Source organism: Paramacrobiotus metropolitanus, unplaced genomic scaffold (assembly GCF_019649055.1).
Source record: "Paramacrobiotus metropolitanus isolate TYO unplaced genomic scaffold, Prichtersi_v1.0 Parri_scaffold0000034, whole genome shotgun sequence".
Classification (NCBI taxonomy): domain Eukaryota; kingdom Metazoa; phylum Tardigrada; class Eutardigrada; order Parachela; family Macrobiotidae; genus Paramacrobiotus; species Paramacrobiotus metropolitanus.
In genome coordinates, this window is record NW_026570254.1 from 286,144 (window position 1) to 304,239 (window position 18,096).

At 40.9% G+C, this 18,096-nt stretch overlaps 3 protein-coding genes across 4 annotated transcripts; 1 reads left to right on the forward strand and 2 right to left on the reverse strand.

Annotated features, from left to right (window-relative positions):
* The first annotated feature begins 6,134 nt into the window (after nucleotides 1–6,134).
* LOC129589427 (kelch-like protein 5) lies at nucleotides 6,135–12,414 on the forward strand. Its single transcript, XM_055484192.1, has 8 exons — nucleotides 6,135–6,681; nucleotides 8,012–8,441; nucleotides 8,783–9,038; nucleotides 10,351–10,534; nucleotides 10,644–10,773; nucleotides 10,997–11,153; nucleotides 11,241–11,388; nucleotides 11,793–12,414. The coding sequence occupies exons 1-8, from the start codon at nucleotides 6,539–6,541 to the stop codon at nucleotides 12,088–12,090; spliced, it is 1,746 nt and encodes a 581-aa protein (XP_055340167.1). The 5' UTR covers nucleotides 6,135–6,538; the 3' UTR covers nucleotides 12,091–12,414.
* Nucleotides 12,415–13,171: 757 nt separating this feature from the next.
* Nucleotides 13,172–14,927, reverse strand: LOC129589431 (uncharacterized). Of its 2 annotated transcripts, none has more exons than XM_055484198.1 (3): nucleotides 14,735–14,927; nucleotides 14,267–14,308; nucleotides 13,172–14,102 (listed from the first exon to the last, which is right to left on the reverse strand). In XM_055484198.1, the coding sequence occupies exons 1-3, from the start codon at nucleotides 14,859–14,861 to the stop codon at nucleotides 13,951–13,953; spliced, it is 321 nt and encodes a 106-aa protein (XP_055340173.1). In that variant the 5' UTR covers nucleotides 14,862–14,927; the 3' UTR covers nucleotides 13,172–13,950. The 2 variants fall into 2 exon arrangements, with proteins under 2 accessions (XP_055340173.1, XP_055340172.1); XM_055484197.1 differs by having other exon boundaries at nucleotides 13,180–14,102; nucleotides 14,267–14,314.
* A 1,184-nt stretch (nucleotides 14,928–16,111) lies between these two features.
* On the reverse strand, nucleotides 16,112–17,796 carry LOC129589430 (probable ribosome biogenesis protein RLP24). Its single transcript, XM_055484196.1, has 5 exons — nucleotides 17,502–17,796; nucleotides 17,033–17,219; nucleotides 16,900–16,963; nucleotides 16,547–16,635; nucleotides 16,112–16,480 (listed from the first exon to the last, which is right to left on the reverse strand). Exons 1-5 carry the CDS (start codon nucleotides 17,580–17,582, stop codon nucleotides 16,377–16,379), a joined length of 525 nt encoding a protein of 174 aa, XP_055340171.1. The 5' UTR covers nucleotides 17,583–17,796; the 3' UTR covers nucleotides 16,112–16,376.
* Nucleotides 17,797–18,096: the final 300 nt, after the last annotated feature.

The following is an 18,096-nucleotide window of genomic DNA, read 5'->3' on the forward strand; positions in this document are numbered from 1 at the left end:
CGACCGATTGTCTGCGTCAGCCAGAAATCCAGCGAGCAAACGCAGCAACTATAATGGGAACGCCACCGACGACGAATTTAGGCGAAATTTTTTCTGTCTTTCGACCGTGCTCAAGTTTGTAAATGTTTTGTAGCTCGCTAGCGATTTTAGTTTCTCAGATCGATGTAATATGTAAATAAAAACGAGAAAAGCTCCTAAAGTGAGAAAAAGTTCCGCGAGCATTACGGTAGTAGTAGTACCGGCCTCGTGCTGAAATGCAAATTTTAGCTTGAAATATGTGGGAAGATCGTGCACGTCGAATGTTTATTATCAAGAGCTAACCGGCACCTTCGCATGCTTTTACAACAGTTTTTTAATAATTTTTTATTTGTAATATTATTTTATTGGTTGATTGATTGATTGTTTATTGAGTAGCCAAACCGGTACATTTCGGCATTATCACATATCCTTATTCACGAAGAACATCAAATATGCTATGGCTAGTCAAGTCACCACACTCCGTTAAAGAACAGTAATACGTATTATTACTAAGATATTCCTTTACAGTTTACATAATTGTGCATACTACAGTAGCTCAAAAACTTAAAATATAGTATCGTTTTAACTTTTAAGTAATATTACGTGAATGCGCTTTTTGTTATTCTGATGGCGTTTGCCCAATAAAACCCACAATGCTTTAAAAATTAAAAAGAAATCGTTCTAGTCTATCTGCATATAGATTCACTCCCTCAGACCCATGTTTATCAGATTAGCCAGATTAGGCACCCTTTGATTTTTCGCACCGGTACGTGTGCACCCTATGTATGAAAATCAGAACAGCCGGTTTCCACACTGCTTTTTATAGGCAAATCTTTTCGCACCATGTTTTCTTACAAGCGCCCTATAAATAATAATAATAATTAACTATGAACTCCCGGTTTCATATCTTACAGGCATCCATTTCATTTTGGATTTGCCCATTGCATTTCCACAAAATGTTATGCACTTTCTCAGTCTTTCTGTTACAAAACGGCATCCCATGCTTTCTTACCAACAATGGTGTATTCGGTTTGTCAGATAACAAAACGTCTTGGGTCATCGGAAGACAATTACTTCGATGTCTGAAACATTTCGCTTGGTACCTGAACCTTCCTCAAAACTTGCAGCTCATCGGGCCGGCAAATTAATAATTTGCCAATCAACAGGTTTTGCTTCTACCGTACGTACTGCTCCACCAGCACTGTTCAGGAAAATTAGGCGATCTTCCTCAGCTGATCTATCCTGTAGTAAATACTTAAGGGCCATTGCTGCAGTTAGTTCAAAGGTCAGTACAACCAACAGCAAGCTTACTTTTTTATATTGTCTACAAGATTTGTTTACACAAATCTGACAATACCATGAAGAGAGCAAAAAGGGTAGGCGTAGGATCATGGTCGCTTATATTGCGTTGGCTACAAGCTCCGTACGCGAAACATAACATTTTGTAGAGTAAATATGAAATCTCAAAAAAGATACCTGTACGTGAAAATCCAGTTGTATGTATGCAAGAGCTATTCGACAAACAGAGGGTGTCTGTAATAATTTGGGCTGCAAAAAACGCTGCTGCTGCCCCGTTGTTTAAAACAACGGGGATGTTAGGAGTGACTATAGTGATACTAAAAATTATTATGACCCACATAATATAGAAGGTGGGGCAGCCACAATGGCACTGTGCAAACTAGATTATTATAACGTTCCCGCTGTGTTTCCGGTCATTTTTTTAAAAAATATTTTCCAAATATACCGGGTATTGAAAATCTTTCAAATATGGCCAACATAGCAAATGAAAAATTCCTCGTCCCTGTCTAAAGCGAAATAACCACGAGACCGACAAGACCACCATAGCCCGGCCCAGTACAAGCAGAAACATCCGTAACACATCGGAAACTCTGGATCGTCTGTTGGAGACGGACGGAAGATAGATAATAATGGTTTGCTGCACAGCCTTCACTGTAAGCAAATGGATTAATTCTACTCCTAAAAAATACAAGTGTTTTCGTGGATATCTATTGTTGCTTGACACGGACATATATATAAAAAAGGTCAATAGCATCGATGCGGAAATTCCAGGACGTTTAGTGTGTATCTTAATCTGACAGTCAATTGTCTACATGCTAGCTGCATCCTTTATCGATGTCACTCACTGCACCCGCACAATAAACGGCTTTAAATTAAACGCCGCAATTTATAATTGCTTTCACACCGTTGTGGTGCGGGACTAATATGGAAATAAGTGACGATGATATTAGGGCTTGCGTCTTTTGCGGCGGAAAAAAAAGTTTTTTTAAAAAAAAGAAAAAAACATTTCCGCCGTGACGCACTGGAAATGTAGCAAAATAGGTTCCAAGGAATACGTCCACCAACACTGTATTTGCCAAAAACACACACATCCATTCGCCAAAACTCTAGACCAGCAGAAAAGCTGATTTGCGGACGACATACAATCCGAAAGAAGAGCATTACACAAATGCCGAGACAACCAGAAGGGAAACCGGTAAATTAAAGGAAATGACAGACGCCAGCGATGACCTTTGTGGCAGCGGTAACAGACCCGTATAGTGGAACTGGAAGATAAACCTTTAATTCCCTCAGGTATGTAACATACTTACATGTGATACAAGTACATGGGAAGGGCCAAAAAAGGGCCCTAAGGGTTGTAATTCCATATGATGGACCCATCTAGATCTACCTGGCAAGTACTATATTGCGAGCTTTCGCGGCTGACCGGCCATGGATTAACTGAATTTCTCGCTAGACCAACAAAAATTTTATCGGGATGCGACGAGGCTGGCTTATGATTTACGCGATTGGTATGACGGTACTGCAATCATGAATCTCCGAAGCCTGTGAAAAGTCTGGACCGTAACCGTAAGAGTTTGCGCAACAAACACATTTCGGTTAAATAAGGGTACACGAGAACGTACAGAGCTGAATATAAAGGTACACCCTTCGATCTCAAGGTAACAGCACGCGTGCGTCGAACGGAAGTCCAGAATTGTACGCAGTAGTTCACTCACCAGCGACCGCAACACACACAGATTCCCAGTTCCCATCTACTGATGGAGCTTGATTAATTGGTTATGGACCAAGAATTTCTAATTTAACTGTTTCCAAATATTCCACAGAGTCCATAATATTTCTGCAAACAGTGATGCAAAATTGCGGGTACGTATTCGCACTCCTCCTGAAAAGAATATTCGTGAACCGAAAATAAAAAGTATTTGCATAAGTACCTGCAAAATTACTAACGACGAGAAGTTTTAGCTAAAGACATCTGGAATGAAGCGTGGAAATTTCTTACTAAGCTTGCAGCCATTAATGCAACCCTACGTACTGTACACCACTGACAACGAGATCCCGCGATAGAGCAATGTGGCAGCGCCGCGTGCATTTTTCGAACTGTTAAATAAAAAATTTACAAAATCAGGGCTATCAAATCGTTCATGGACACTGGATCGCGATTCACAGAATTACCCTGGTGAACTTCGCACGCAACCTTAATAAATATCCAAGGTGCCATAGAATAACTGCTTAGTAATCAGTTTATGTTTATTAGGCAACAGCCCAATTAGGCTGAACCAAATGACAAAAACGCACTACATATAAAATGACTATGTACCCTACTGTATTTCTACATGATGTCTCGGTAGAGTAGTATAGCAGTGCCGGACTGTCGGCCTACACACGCTCATACACACGCTTACGTTGACCAAAGAGTGAGTGAGCAGGGGAATTTGAGAATACGTAAAAAACACATTCGTGACAATTCCCCGTAGAGGAATTGAATACGTAGGCGGTGGTTATATCATTATTACATAATAAAAATATGCAGTGAAAAGTTTGAAAAAAAAGCTAAATTTTACCGTCTCACCGAATTTCTTTTGCACGACTGCAGTATTTTACAAAGGAAAGCCTAAACAGATCGAAAAAGTGCAACCATACCACCGGACCATCGCTTCCAGTGTTCCCTTTCATTATGGCTACACCGGTGACATGGGTGCAGTTTTTCGATCTATTTGGGCTTCTTTTGTAAAACACTGCAGTCGTTCAAAAGAAATTCGGTGTGGATACTGGATACTGAAGAGGAAAATACACATTTCACTGATGCCAGTTAAATCGCAACCATGCGTTCATCTGCGTACGAGTTGTCTAGTTCCAACGTGGATTTTCTAGGGTAGAATTTCGGAAATGTATAGCAATACGTTATTGATGTCTAACAATACGTTATTTTGACATGCACTGTTCATCCTGGACAGTGGACACAGCATTCTTGTCCTGGGAAACCAGCAATTAAGTGTTCCAGTTCAATAATTTTTTTCTGAGCGAAGATAGTATGGAGAGTGAGTTGAGTTCTCCGCTAATACTGTCGCAGAACAATAAGAATGCAAGCCTGCTGCCCTACGTGTATGATTGTTGTTGGAATACCCACCGTCTAGCTTTGGGATACATGTACTGATGTACAGCATCTCTTCACTACTCAAATGGGAATCCGACAGAGAATCGGCAACTGAACAGACAGGATTGAGGCTAACCTTTAGTGTCCTTTACTTTCCATCTTTTCCCCGTTAGAGGATAGACAGACGCAAAAGCTCAGAACAGACAGAATCATTCTGACCTTTCACTTAGAGAGTTCTGACCTTTCAGTTACACGCTGGATCCTATACTAATATAATATATAGACAGACTACGTCTGCCATATGTTATATTAGGCTTGCCCGTTGCAACCGTGCAGCGCCTACGTAAAATTACGGGTACCAGAAAATCCAAGAGGTATCTTTTTCTAATCTTCGCCTACTCTGGGATAGAACTAGGGAGGAATGCTGACATGGGATGCTACGTACGCTAACTCACTGGATATTTTGTCTTATCGCAAAAGCCACAAGCGCAGCGACGTCCACACGCGCGGGAGCAGCAGCAGAACAGGCCGAGCAAGTGCAAGGTCGAGAAATACCGCAACAACACCCAAGACAACCTATTTTTCCCTCTGGGCAGTGGGCACTGAGTCACTCGGACCGGAAACTGTCCGCATGATAACGGAATTGTGGCAGAAGTAGCGACAGGAAACCGGCGAAGAACTGGGCACTGAATTTCCCGCCATTGTATCATGATCACATCGAAATCCAACAAGGCAATGCAACATCTATCCTGGGAAGGACGCCAATTCGGGTCGGTTGATGCTGACTGTTGAGTTGTACCGGCCCACTTCCCTCAAGGATGGTTTCGTAAGGTTGTTTTTTCGTATGTAGAGTAAGTAATAATCCTGACTTCTTAATAAACTTTCTTCATTTATTAAATGGAGGTTACGCAAGCATATGTAGGATATGTGTTGCACGCATAATTATGCTGAAATAAAGGAACCTCAAAATAAACGACTTTTGTAACCTGTGCCGTCGGTGTACATGTAGCAGAGTTTGGCATTTCCGTGCCATTCTTTTTCATGAAGAACAATTCAAATTAAATTAACAGTTTATTATGCTTTTGCTTAAAAAGCCGCTGGCATCACTACAATTACTACGAGTAGATTAATTAAAATTAGTTAGATACGTGTTCCTGCATAGCTGATAATAAACATCGCACATAAACTATTCCGGCCGGGTGCTTTGTATCCGACCGGCGCAGCGCAAGCTTGCAAATTAATGTGGAATACTGCGAGCTACCGGCTTTGGCAGTACCCGACTTTTATTTCAGCATACTTCTATACCACAGAAGCAAATTCGTGCAATAAATTAATTTTCTTCCGCGTGCTGTAATTACACCTGGGACATTCTTCTGCACTGCATTCCAACATAAGCCAAATGGCCGACGGTGTACGTCGTAGTCTGCTCATGGTCAGCCGAAAATATGCATTCACGCACTGCGCCTATATTTGCAAAAGTGGACAAAAGGTTATTCCTCCGCGCAGCGCTAGCGACGGGCGGGATCGGCGGCTGGGAAAGTGGAAAGTATAGTTATTATCCATATTCCGTCCAATAGACACGGAGACAGCGTTTAGGTGAAGAAATGGTGTGGTTGCTGGGCTTTTAACGGGTATTCAGCCGACGACGGAAAAGATACGATTGTTAGCTCAGCAAACACGAGCATATTAAGTAGCTGGTAAAACCGGATTTTGCTATTACGGCAGTTCGATGCATGTATAGCCATGCAGTGCAGAGCATGAGTAGCGTATCCGTGAGCTAAAATTTTGATGGGTGCTTTTAAAATTTCCGTACGGCAGATAACAGTGCGCACCTTCGTTTGAATAATAAGTCGCAGTGCGCGCCAAAACAGTCCGCGATGGTGTGTCAACCGAGGATATGATTCAGGAGAGCGGGAGCGTTCTCTCCGTTTTACGGCGATTTATTGATTTATTTGGAATCGAACCACCTGCAGCATTTGGGTTACGGCAGAACATGTAATGTTGTGACTTGAGACATCGCCGAAAACTAGCTCTTATTTTCCACTAGAATATTCCATCAGTTTCCCATACAATCTGCGATTAACGTACAAAAGTGCAGCATAATAATTAGAAGCGTAATCCAGTATGGCTGACGCTGACCTTCGAGATTCTGATGACTGTCTGGATCATCTCCGGAAAGTCCGATTGGCTAATGAGCCATGCGACGTGGACATCGTTGTGGGAGAGGAAAGGTTTATGGCGCACAGAGCGATCCTGTCCGCAGTCAGGTAATCTAAAAGTCTACAAGTTTCACATTGTTAAATAATTCTCAAAATTGTATATTATTCTTCTGGTTCCATTTGTTATTTTGGAAAATTTATTTGCATTGCAGTGTCGTTTGTGGGTAACGGTGCCACTAACACGAAAATAGTAAATAGTGTAATTAGACATTACGTCGGACTCAAATATTAAATATTACAACGATATGTATAGTGACTTTCCAGTCATCCATGCATTCTGGTACAATACTAAATAGCCATACAAGGAGGGAATACGTTCAGTTTTTAATGAATTCTTCATACAGATTAATGTGATAAATCCACATAAATCAATCATTTGATTTTTATAATATACCGCATGTAAGAGAGTATGCGCGCATGTATGCTGGAAGAGAGTTAAGCGCGCTTTTATAGTTCGGTCAGCAAAATACAACAGTTAGTTATTGTACTCGTACATTTTACATTATATTTTTACGGAACTGCATTTAATTTGGCAATAAAATTTGATTTCTTGAACACTGTAGTAAACTGTGAAATTATTATCACTGCCGTGACAAAGGGTGCGGAACTACATGTTTGCTTTGTTTTCATCTGATGTCATCAGTCAATCAAAGTTTTTTTGGAAGGTTTATTTCTTTCAGATCCGATACAGTCACACATTTCTTAGTTTTTAAGATGGAGATAAAGGCACTTTTCAGTGACTACGTACTTCCACACGAACCATATCGATTACATGTGAACGTATTGACAACATTCCGTTGTTCACAATAAGGTCACGGCAAAATTTTGACATATTTTGCATTATGAGCGCGATGTGCATAACGGATCCAGAGATTTTGATCGAAAATGTTAAAACTAAAACTTTGCTGTTAAATTTTAACCACTGTTAAAATGCAAAATTAATTAATGAGGAAATAGCTATTTGAAATTTTAGATTACTACGGTTACTGACAATTACTGAAGAGACAACTATTTACGAAATAACTGTTTAAGCATCCTCAATATATTCGTTCGAATAAATTCAAGCTGGCAAAATATATTAATATGCGAATACTCGTACTGTGAATGGGTAGCGCCAAATTAATAAATAAGCACCAAATATACTGTAGCATATTACTAGTACTCGTACATTAATTTTGTCTGCGTATAGTATTTGAGCATATACTTACTGTAATAATAATATTAGAGAAATGCAGCAGCGGTAGAATACAAATGCTTAGCGAAATGGAAATTTTAGAGCAACGGTACATGTATCGTTAATGAGCTCAAATGTATCTCTCATCTATCCGAGTATATTTTGATCCCGTTTTGAAGTGGGCATTCTGTTTACTTTTCACAGCCCTTATTTTCGCACCATGTTCTCACCAAAGTATGTCGAGCACTATCAACGACAAATACAGCTTGCCCAAGCCGATGCAACTGCCGTCGGTCTCCTTCTGGACTTTGCCTATACGGGAAAACTTGAAATCTGTGAGGATAACGTGGAGACACTACTGATAACCGCTGACCGGCTGGAGTTTTGCATCGTCCGCAAAGAGTGCTGTGAATTCTTAGCAGAGCAGCTGGACGCTGGCAACTGCTTAGGGATCGCCCGGTTTGCTCATTCTTTGGGTTGCACCGATTTGGAGAAAAAAGCAAAACAATTTGCCAACAAGCATTTTTTGGATGTTGTACGGGAGGATGAATTTTACCACCTTTCGGAGTGTGAACTATGTGAAATAATTTCAAGTCAATATCTAACAGTCAACCGAGAGGATGATGTATTACAAGTATGTATAGTAGTATACCCTTTACGTATTATAAAATCCTTCTAGCGACTTAATAGAAGACCTCCAGATATGCATGTGTTGCGGTTTTGCCATTGTAAAACTTTGGTAATCAGAATCGCTCTTGATAGAGCATGCTGCAAATTAATTTTACGTATTCCTTTTAGATTTAGTTAGTATTCAGACCTGGTGCATTTTTTCACAGATTATTTGCCACGCTGCTGTACAGTGTTTTTTTTTTAAAATTTCACAGTCTTATCACACTTTTTATTGTCATAATTTATAGCAGTAGTAAAGTTACTAATTTGTTAATTTAATTTGTTTCGTGGTTTATCAACTTCTAGGCGGCGCTGCGCTGGATCCATAGTAATTGGAAAATGCAAAATTTCTCGGTGGACCGAATTTTAGCCGAAATCAAAATGAGTTTCCTGGATTACAAGGCCATTTTGAGCATCTTCAAGGAATTTCAAGATGATGCCGATTTTCTTTCTCTTGTGGCAAAGCCAATCGAAGATGTCATCCTGTTTGTGCGGAATACGATTGGATGCGGGCCTTTGCAGCGGGAACGAAATTCGATCCGGCAGTTTGCATATGTTGTTGGTAAGCCGCTTGTTCGAGTCACGGTCAGCTACAGACTACAGTACTGGATATTGCAGCGCGAAGCTGATGGGTTCAATATCAAAGCCATCAAATATACAAGTTAATGAAGTTGGTGACAAATTGCAATTGGACGAGCAAACAGAATCATCGCTGGGATGAAACAACTGTCAGCTCGTGACACTTTATGTCCTATCCGTTCCAGAGTTTGGGGAATATGATTCTTCCCCAAACAAATCCACCGAAAAATCCCGCTGTGCTTCCGGGTATTCTTTTTACGTTGCACAGGAAGATTTTGCCTGAATTTAATATTTTAATAAACATTATTAATAAGGGTTTTACACCAGAGTTAATTAGAACTGAAATGGTTTTCACATTGTCAACACGGGATGAGAGCGTAGAGTCTAGTCGAGGTTTCATCTCACATCGCTTAATCCTTTAATGCCGCTTATGCTGCGTTTCGTGACACACAAAGGCGCCTTTTACAGGGTTCATATAAGGCAATTAACCGGTGCGTGCGTAACCCCGTCGGGTAATTAAATTTATAATCCATATGCTAGAATGTCTCAACTGACGTTTTGATTGTTTCAATGGCATGCGTCTAATGGATGAAAATGTGATTTTGCCGATAATATCATAAAACGCATTGTATTGTTGCTGAAGCATAAAATCATATTGCCGCATCGTAAAAGGGCGTACAGGCTGATTAGGCGGCACTGGATGCAGCCGGCTAGCTCTGGCAGTGGAGTGCGCCTGCGCAGAAAATAGGACAGCGGCGCAGGGACGGTGCGGGCCAGATCTGGGAAGATAAAGTACGGGTCAGGTATCGATCTGATCAAATTAGACAAACAGCATTCCCATCAGGCTGACGCGTGTAGTCCACAACGGGAAGCATATGCAGAGCGTACGCTGGATGTATCGATTGTGAAGTGAAATTATTAAGTGCTGATGAGAGTGATGGATTAATGCAACAGTAGTCCCCATTGATATGTATGTATTCCAGCGGATTCGGGAACCTGCGGGTAAAGTCGTTAATAATCGAGTAAGCGCCTTTACAAACCAACGGGCCTGGCATAATCAGATCAATAGCAGGGCATACAAACAACATGCCTCTCTAATTACGGGGGCTTATCCCGCCCCAGGGGCGCTCTTCATTAACTCCCTGTACATCCGGCGCGAGGACAATGTGTAAAAGCATTAACAAACAGTTAAATCGGATATCAACATCCCAGGGAAACCCCATCTAATGCACTGCTGAGCTGCGACAAAAAGATAATTTGTTTCGGAATTATACACGGTTCCTTTTTGTTCTTAGGCGGATCGGCCGGAAGCGCTGAATGTGATACAGTGGAGCGTTACGATCCGCTGAGAGATGAATGGATTAGCATGAAAAGTCTGGAAGGGCGACGAGGATGGAGTCCAAGAGGAGCGGCTGTTGATAATAAGATGCATATATTTTGCACCGACGATAAGGATGGTCGTCCAGCGACGCAAGAAATGTACGCACGTTAACACTAATAAGTTTATGTCGTTAATGCCCGTCGTGAAATGAATTAAATTTCGTTAAATAAAGAATTTACCTTCTGAATTCTGATGATATGATTGCAGTTACACCTCATTTCGCAACTTCTGGAAAGCCTCGCCTATGATTCTAACCGGTCTTTCCGAAAATCCAGTTGCGGACGATTCCGCTGTCGTTGCTCTCCAAGGGTCAATATTTGTGATAGGTGGATCTGGGGTAAATACTTCGACATCAATTTCTACTTAACAGATTAACAGTAATATAAACTTATTTACCACTACGAGTACCTCATTTACTAATTTTTTAAACTCGTAATGGAGCATGCATCTCACAGCTAGGATGGGGATTTAAACCTGGCCAAAGGGATTTTAGTTTGATCAAATTAATGCTTATCATGATGATTTGAGCATGGTGCAAATGGTACAAATTTATTTTTCAGCCAATGGCAATGCCCATAAACAGCGTTCGGATGTTTAATCCAGAATCGGGAACATGGTCGTACAAAGCCAGTTTAAAACGAGCCCGAATCTCCCCGGCTGCTGTAGTTACGCGTAGTGGTCAGCTTTACGTCGCAGGCGGTTACATAGACACTTCCGGTAAGGACGGCTGCACTATCAGTTGCACGCATACGTAGTTATTGCGCTTACATGTGCCATTCTACTAGCGAAATAATCCTTTTGCAGAGGACGGCGAAATCTGTAATGTGGAAAATTCGGTGGAACATTATTCTTCTGCCACGGATGAATGGACCTACATGACCCCCATGTTGAAGGCACGTTCAAATTTTGGCTTAGTGGAGCTGAATGGGTGTTTGTACGCCATCGGAGGGAGGTAATTATTTCTTTCCGTGCCGGAATATATTAGCTAAAGCTGCATGAAGGCGCCACAGCGCAGGCGCTCACAATGGCGGCCGTCGTGGTGGAAAATTATTTCGGTTGCATTATCGATAATGAGGCCGTTTAAGTTAATGTCCATGGTGCACTATTGAAGTCTTGTGGTGAAAAATATATTCTCCACTCTATGGAGTGAAATATTCCCTGCACCTGTCGGGCAGAATTGTTCTTAAGCAGACCGTATCCCAATCGCGTGACAATCCCGAGTCTTTTGTGCACTGGACAAGCAGGTCAACCAAAAGTGATTTGCGATAGTAGATGCGCGTGACCTTTGCTATGCAGTATTGTAGTGGAGTTTAGAATATGGCTCGTAATTGCTCAAATGAATGTTATGTGCCGTAGGGGACTGTATCAAACACTCGTTTCCTGCGAGAAATACAATCCGCACACGGATACGTGGACGCTCGTGGCTAACTTGAATGTACCGCGGAATGGACATATGGTATTCGTGCTGCATAACAAGATTTACGTATGCGGTGGACTGGATGGTGTGGAATACTTGACTTCAGTGGAGAGTTATTGTCCGTTGACCAATGCATGGACATTGCGTGCTGATATGACGCAAGAACGCTGGGATGCTGTTGTCGGCATCCTAGAAGCGCCACTCTATCCGTCGGAAACAGAGCAGCGTGATAATTAATTCTTGAATCTCTGGTGTTTGTTTCAAGTCCAAAGTTTATTGGTTTTAGATTTGTTGGAAAGTGTAATAATATATCGTAATCTTTCAGCGAATGACAAATATCTAATTTTTTTATCTGGTACTATTGTGCGTTCTCTTTGAATTCAGGGTGTACAGTTTTTACTGTGGTTTTGTGAAATGCCAACGCGTTACCGCTTTTTTAATTTTATAATTTAAAACCGTCAATATTTGTCTGTGATTGCATGCTGAAAAAAATGTTGTTTATTTTAACGGACGCTGCATGGTACGTGGAAAGAAATATTAAAACCTGTCATGCACTGATAGATCATAGATGCACAAATCCGGCTGATCAGGGCTCAAACTCCCATAGCATATGGATGGTTCTGTTTTTTCGGTAGTGATAATAATAATAATGTTTAACTATTATAACAAAACACTACTGAATTGCAATTGCTTTTATTCAGTATTGGTAATTCTTTTCTTTTAAGGAGCATCGTTGATATTATGAAATATGCACGAGCAGTATTTTTTAATCGAAAAAGCGTTTTCTATAGACAGTCGGGCGTTTTTCATTAGGAGTTCTGATTATAATTAATTAGAAGTAAATCGGAAAACGATACTAAACGTAAGCCATGTATCAAGAAAAAATTTTTTTTGCACACGTCACCTTTCTTCCACGCCTAGTTGCTCTGCATGAATTTTTCCACAAGCATTTTTCCTTAGATACTCGATATACCAGTTTATATCCACAGAACACAGGTGTACATTTGCCAAAAACGGCACATTAAAAAGCAACTTGCAATTAAAATATGTAAATAACAAATAATATATCCACGTAGCGCTGGTCTTGTGCGCGGGATGAACGCATCCGGATCTCGTATCATGGCTTGGTCGTTCGCTATTAGTTATCGCCATTCGTGTAAAATGTTGATCTACTAACCAGTTTCTATAATATAAGGTGTTTGCATGTTTGCTTACAGTACTTGTAGTTGTATATAACAATTTAGTTTCCATGTCGCGTTCCTTTGGTACGGTTATCGTTACATATCGCTTTTTGTCATCCTATCTAAAACTGGCGAAATTACCTTAGAATACCTTAGAATTACCTTAGAATAAATTACCTTAGAATAATTAGTAACAAGGCACTTCAGGAACCATGTATGCTTAAAATGGAAATTGGGAATTCAATACAGTTGCTCTCTTACTTTAAACGCGCAACACCCAAAGTCACAACAATCATCAGCAGTACGTAACTGTTCCGCAATTTATAAAGGCCATGGTGCATGATATAATTACAGTACAGTATATGATTCTGTATTAACTCGTAGGCATGTAGATATATGCGTGTACGCTGTGAACCGTTATTCCACGCGCAAAATCTCAAAACTGCAATAATGTAACATCAACAAATTTTCGAACATGCATTACAAACACACTCAAGCGTTTATACAGTCTTATTATAATAAAACAATGCTTGTGAAGTTATGGTAGTAATACAGTATGTCACTACATATGCAATCGTACAGTCGGAAAAAAAAGCGAAAGTGCAAACCATAATTTTCACATCAGTACGCATTTTTTAAGTAATGCATGTGATGACAATTATATATGTACGTAATCTAGATCTGTAACACATCTACCTAGAGGCTGGGGCAGTTCTTTCCATCCCGCTATGTGGATGCAACCGGAAGGTGTCCGGCCAGGTACTTCATAATATTATTGAATAATTAGCAAAGTACCACCATTTCTGTTAGCACATGGGAAATTCTGAAAATGTGTGAGCCAAACAGCCACCACTTCGTGAGCGGTGGCTTGTACTGTATTACGTGGAACATGCAATGTCACAAGAAGAGCATCCGGTCAGCGCCGACCACCTAATCCGAAGCGAATGCTTTTTAGCCGGCTGAAATCAAGATTGCGGTCGCCTCTGGACAGTTCCTGTAGAACGTCTTCCCAACTGCCTCCCTTCGGTCGCTTCCCGAAACGCGCACGTTTGGACTTCATATCGGCTCCTACAATATGAAAATTAATTACCTTAACAGGTACAGTTCTCTCAGAATGGCCTTAAGCTTGCGGGAATGGCCTTGCGGGTCTTGGTTTATACACTTGTGTTATTGTAGGGGCTAGGCTTAGTACAAATTCATAGCAAACCCTCAGCGATTATTTTAGAACCTACCGTAATCAACTTCATCCAAAAATGGAATTTGATCGCCGGCATCTATACCTGGAAATCAGTTTTCAGTACAGCCATGCGTTAGAACATTATTACAATTACAGTGTCGGCATCAAGAAATCGACGTGCAAATACATTCAGCACTTTACAAATTAAAAGAATGAATTGATTGATGTATGTAGCTCTGATATCTTTTCAGCTGCAACGCCTATACGAGAATAATTTGTCGGTACAGCCATCAGTTTCAGTTACATCAGTTACATTTTTCCTCTACCTGGAGCTGGACCCTCAAAATTACAACGTATTTGTCGCAAAAGGTTCACAATAAACAGGAAGCACCACTAGTATTGTATTTAAAGTTGGTGTGGTGGAATGCTCAAAATGCAGCGCAGTATACTCATGCAGTCATGCCTCCTTTAATATCATTACAAGAATATAATTAGTTGTATACCGCCTTTACTAGCAACTGACCGTTTCGTCCATATCCATAATCTAGTAGAAGGTGATTATCCACCGGACTGGGATAAGCTGTCGCGTAATTGGTCATAATTAAACCAACCATAAGCAGACTACCAAGTAATGTGTGAAGATATTCCATTTTGGAAACTGTCGGTTATTAAAAGACGCAATACTACTCTCACTACTTTATCGGAACTGCCGTCGCTTCGGCCTTGGAATTTGCGGTTATATATACTTGTGTCCATCGTTGTAGGTTTTATGTGGTTCGTTAGTTTCCGGTGCTTTTTGTACGCAAACTGCTGCTCGTAAATCCGATCTGAAAAGTCATCAGCGTAATTCGCTAAAGCGGCGGTCCCATGTATTTTGAGTAATTCGGTCATAACAGCTGCTTCCTAGCACGTTTTTGATTGCTTCAAACGGCAACAGGAAATCGAGCTGCGTGGTGCATTTGCGTATTCGCCAGGGAATCCGTTTTGAAGTTTAACGGTGTTAACGTGCGATTCTGACGACTGTCACGAACTTTTGAAATCGTAACCCGCACACTTACTTAACAGAGTAAATATTGAATTCGGCCATAACGGGCATATTTCACTATCAAAAACATGGACTGCGCAGGTAAAAAGCGCAAAAGAAAAAAAGTTGAAAGCCGACAATGATTCGACTACCGTGGATGATTTCAATGTTAATTATTAGAGCTTTTCACGACCCGGCAGTACCAGTAATTGTACAGAAAACTACAATGCAGTAGTAAAGAAATTGATCACAGTAAACGTGGAAAATTACTTCCATGTTTATCACACTAGTTTTGTTGGCGGTCACAAGCAAGCATGCAGCGAAAATAATACAAGTACTGCCTGTTGGATTATCATGAAATTTGAAAAACCGAAAATAAATTGTCTTACATACAGTACAATGGAGTGATTGGTTTAAGCCCTCGCCCTCTATCCCACCGGACGCAAACTACGCACTACGGACTTAACTAGTGCTAACAAGAACCACTTTGGTACATTGCGCATTGTCAAGATATTGAGATTTTTCACTTCGCGAATGCATAAAAATGTACGGCAAATATATTTCTTTTATATTCAACTGATGGCGTACTAGGTGTTTAATATAAAGGTTTCGTAAAATGTTCGCCATAACTTTGCTCCTACTTGACTACAACGCCTCAGATTGTCTGCTACTGGGTTGGTTTGGCTCAAGCCATGTTTACCCAGTAAGCGCTATGGCCAAGTTCGCTGTTAATTGCCGCACTTTAGCCACGCCCGACCCTTTAGCCCCGCCCCAACGCGTTAAACCAATTACTCCATTATGTAAAATACGAATAATAAAACATCGCAATTTCGTTCAGTCGCGACTCGCGATATTCGTCCGCGTTTGTATCCTACAAGCTGCGTACAACAAAAACCACTTGGAATTCAGCGTATTGCTAAACTGCGACTGCTTTCCATACTGCCACAACCAATTCCCGAACAAGAGCCAGAAATGGTAAAGCGGCACTGCGGCAGGCACCAATATCCACCTCGCATCACACCATATAGCTCAGATTGCAGAAAATTAATTTTTCACTTAATATATCCATTTATCAGACTATACCATATAATCCTGTAAGTACACCAAAATTATTATGACAAAGAAGAGATCCACGGCAGGTTCAATCTTCCGATTCCTCTTCTGCTTCCATTTCTGCTTCTCGTTCGGGCATTTCCGCATCATATTCCTCTTCCTCCACTTCCACCCGGCCGCCTTTACGGAAAGCTGCAAGAAAGCCATTTCGACCGTAAGCGAGCAAATTCCGTTTCCGTGTGTTAGTATTTCGTGTACCTTTGGCTGCGGGAGATTTGAGCATGTGCATGCTCTTCTGGACCTGACGTATATCGGCCTGCTTCCTATCCGCAACACCTTTTTGCAACCTAATAAATAACACGTAATGCACACTGAAATCCATCCAATTTACGCACTTTCCTACATGCAAAGGAATTTATTGATAGATGAGGCAGTTCTACTAACCTGATAAGTAATTTTCGATCCAGTACTTATTATTAAAAACTACAGCGTTACAAGCGTGTCGTACAATATTTAGTATACAAGGAAAGATGGCTACTCAGAAAATTTGCGCTTCAGGAAGAGTTCGGCTTTCCCTCTGCAGGAAAAACGCTGTATAATCGTATTGTTACCTTTTAAGGATATGTTGTGACTGCCGTTTCTGCTTGATCTCTTCTATCCTCTTGATTGCATCCACTGCAATCCAATAGCAAACGTTTAAGCAATACCTTAAACTGAAACGAAAAAACAAATCCTGCGGCATACCTGTTTTTTCCCATAATTCACGACTGTATTTAACGGGTGTATTGCGGCGCTTTTCAAATTCAAAGGCAGGATCCACGGCCAGCTCCTTACCAGCCGCTTTTCTGAACGCTTTCGTCCATCTAGTTTTGCGGGGATTTTTCTTTTTTTTGAAGGCTCTATGGCATTTCGACCGGCAAAATCTGAAAATCTACACACAAAACAGTGAATTCCCCAATCTAGTTCGACTCCGCGAGAGATCACCGTAAGTGTCGCAATAGCGATCAGCAATACTAATTCTTTATTGAGAATATTATGATTATCCACTGATTTATTCCTCCCACAATCATGTTAATATGATTTTTGCACAACGCGAATCCAGAAGTGAGGACCCACGCAAAATCATCAAAGCTTTTTCGTAAATGGTGCCACCTTACACTACGCGGAACTGGCAAGAGACTGCCACTTTTTATAAAGAAAAATTCACTCATACCTTACAATCGTTTCGAACAAACATAATGCCATGTCCAGGATATATGGAAGACGAGCAAAAATAGCACTTCTCGATCCTCATGGTTCTTCAGTCACTCCAAGGCTTCGCAACGTGATACGACTTGACGGCCGGTCCACCCGCACCGACGTGTAGATGAAGACAGTGACCGCACGAACGTCAAAATTGAAACTATGATTTATTCAAAATCCATTACAAACAATAATAATTCAAGGACACTGTAAACTGCAACCAAACACGGTAATTATGCAAAAATTTTATATTTTTATGGAATCGCAGGAACGGCAAAGGTCCAAGTAAGCACCTATGTAATTTCTAGCAGTAGTAAGGTAATCAGGAGGCTTGTCAATCTCCCTTCAAAACTGGTGCATAAACCGTTAGGGGGTTCCGTAATTGCTAGTCGGTCCGACTCGGTACCGTCTGTAATCGGCATTCGCCGGTATTACATATTAATGTGATTTATTAACCTAAATGCGCTAAATAATTAACACAGCTACTAATATTAATTCGGGGGACCTCGGATATTATATTCGGGGGACCTCGGATCGGCAGTCCGACTACCGCAGATGTTGATGAA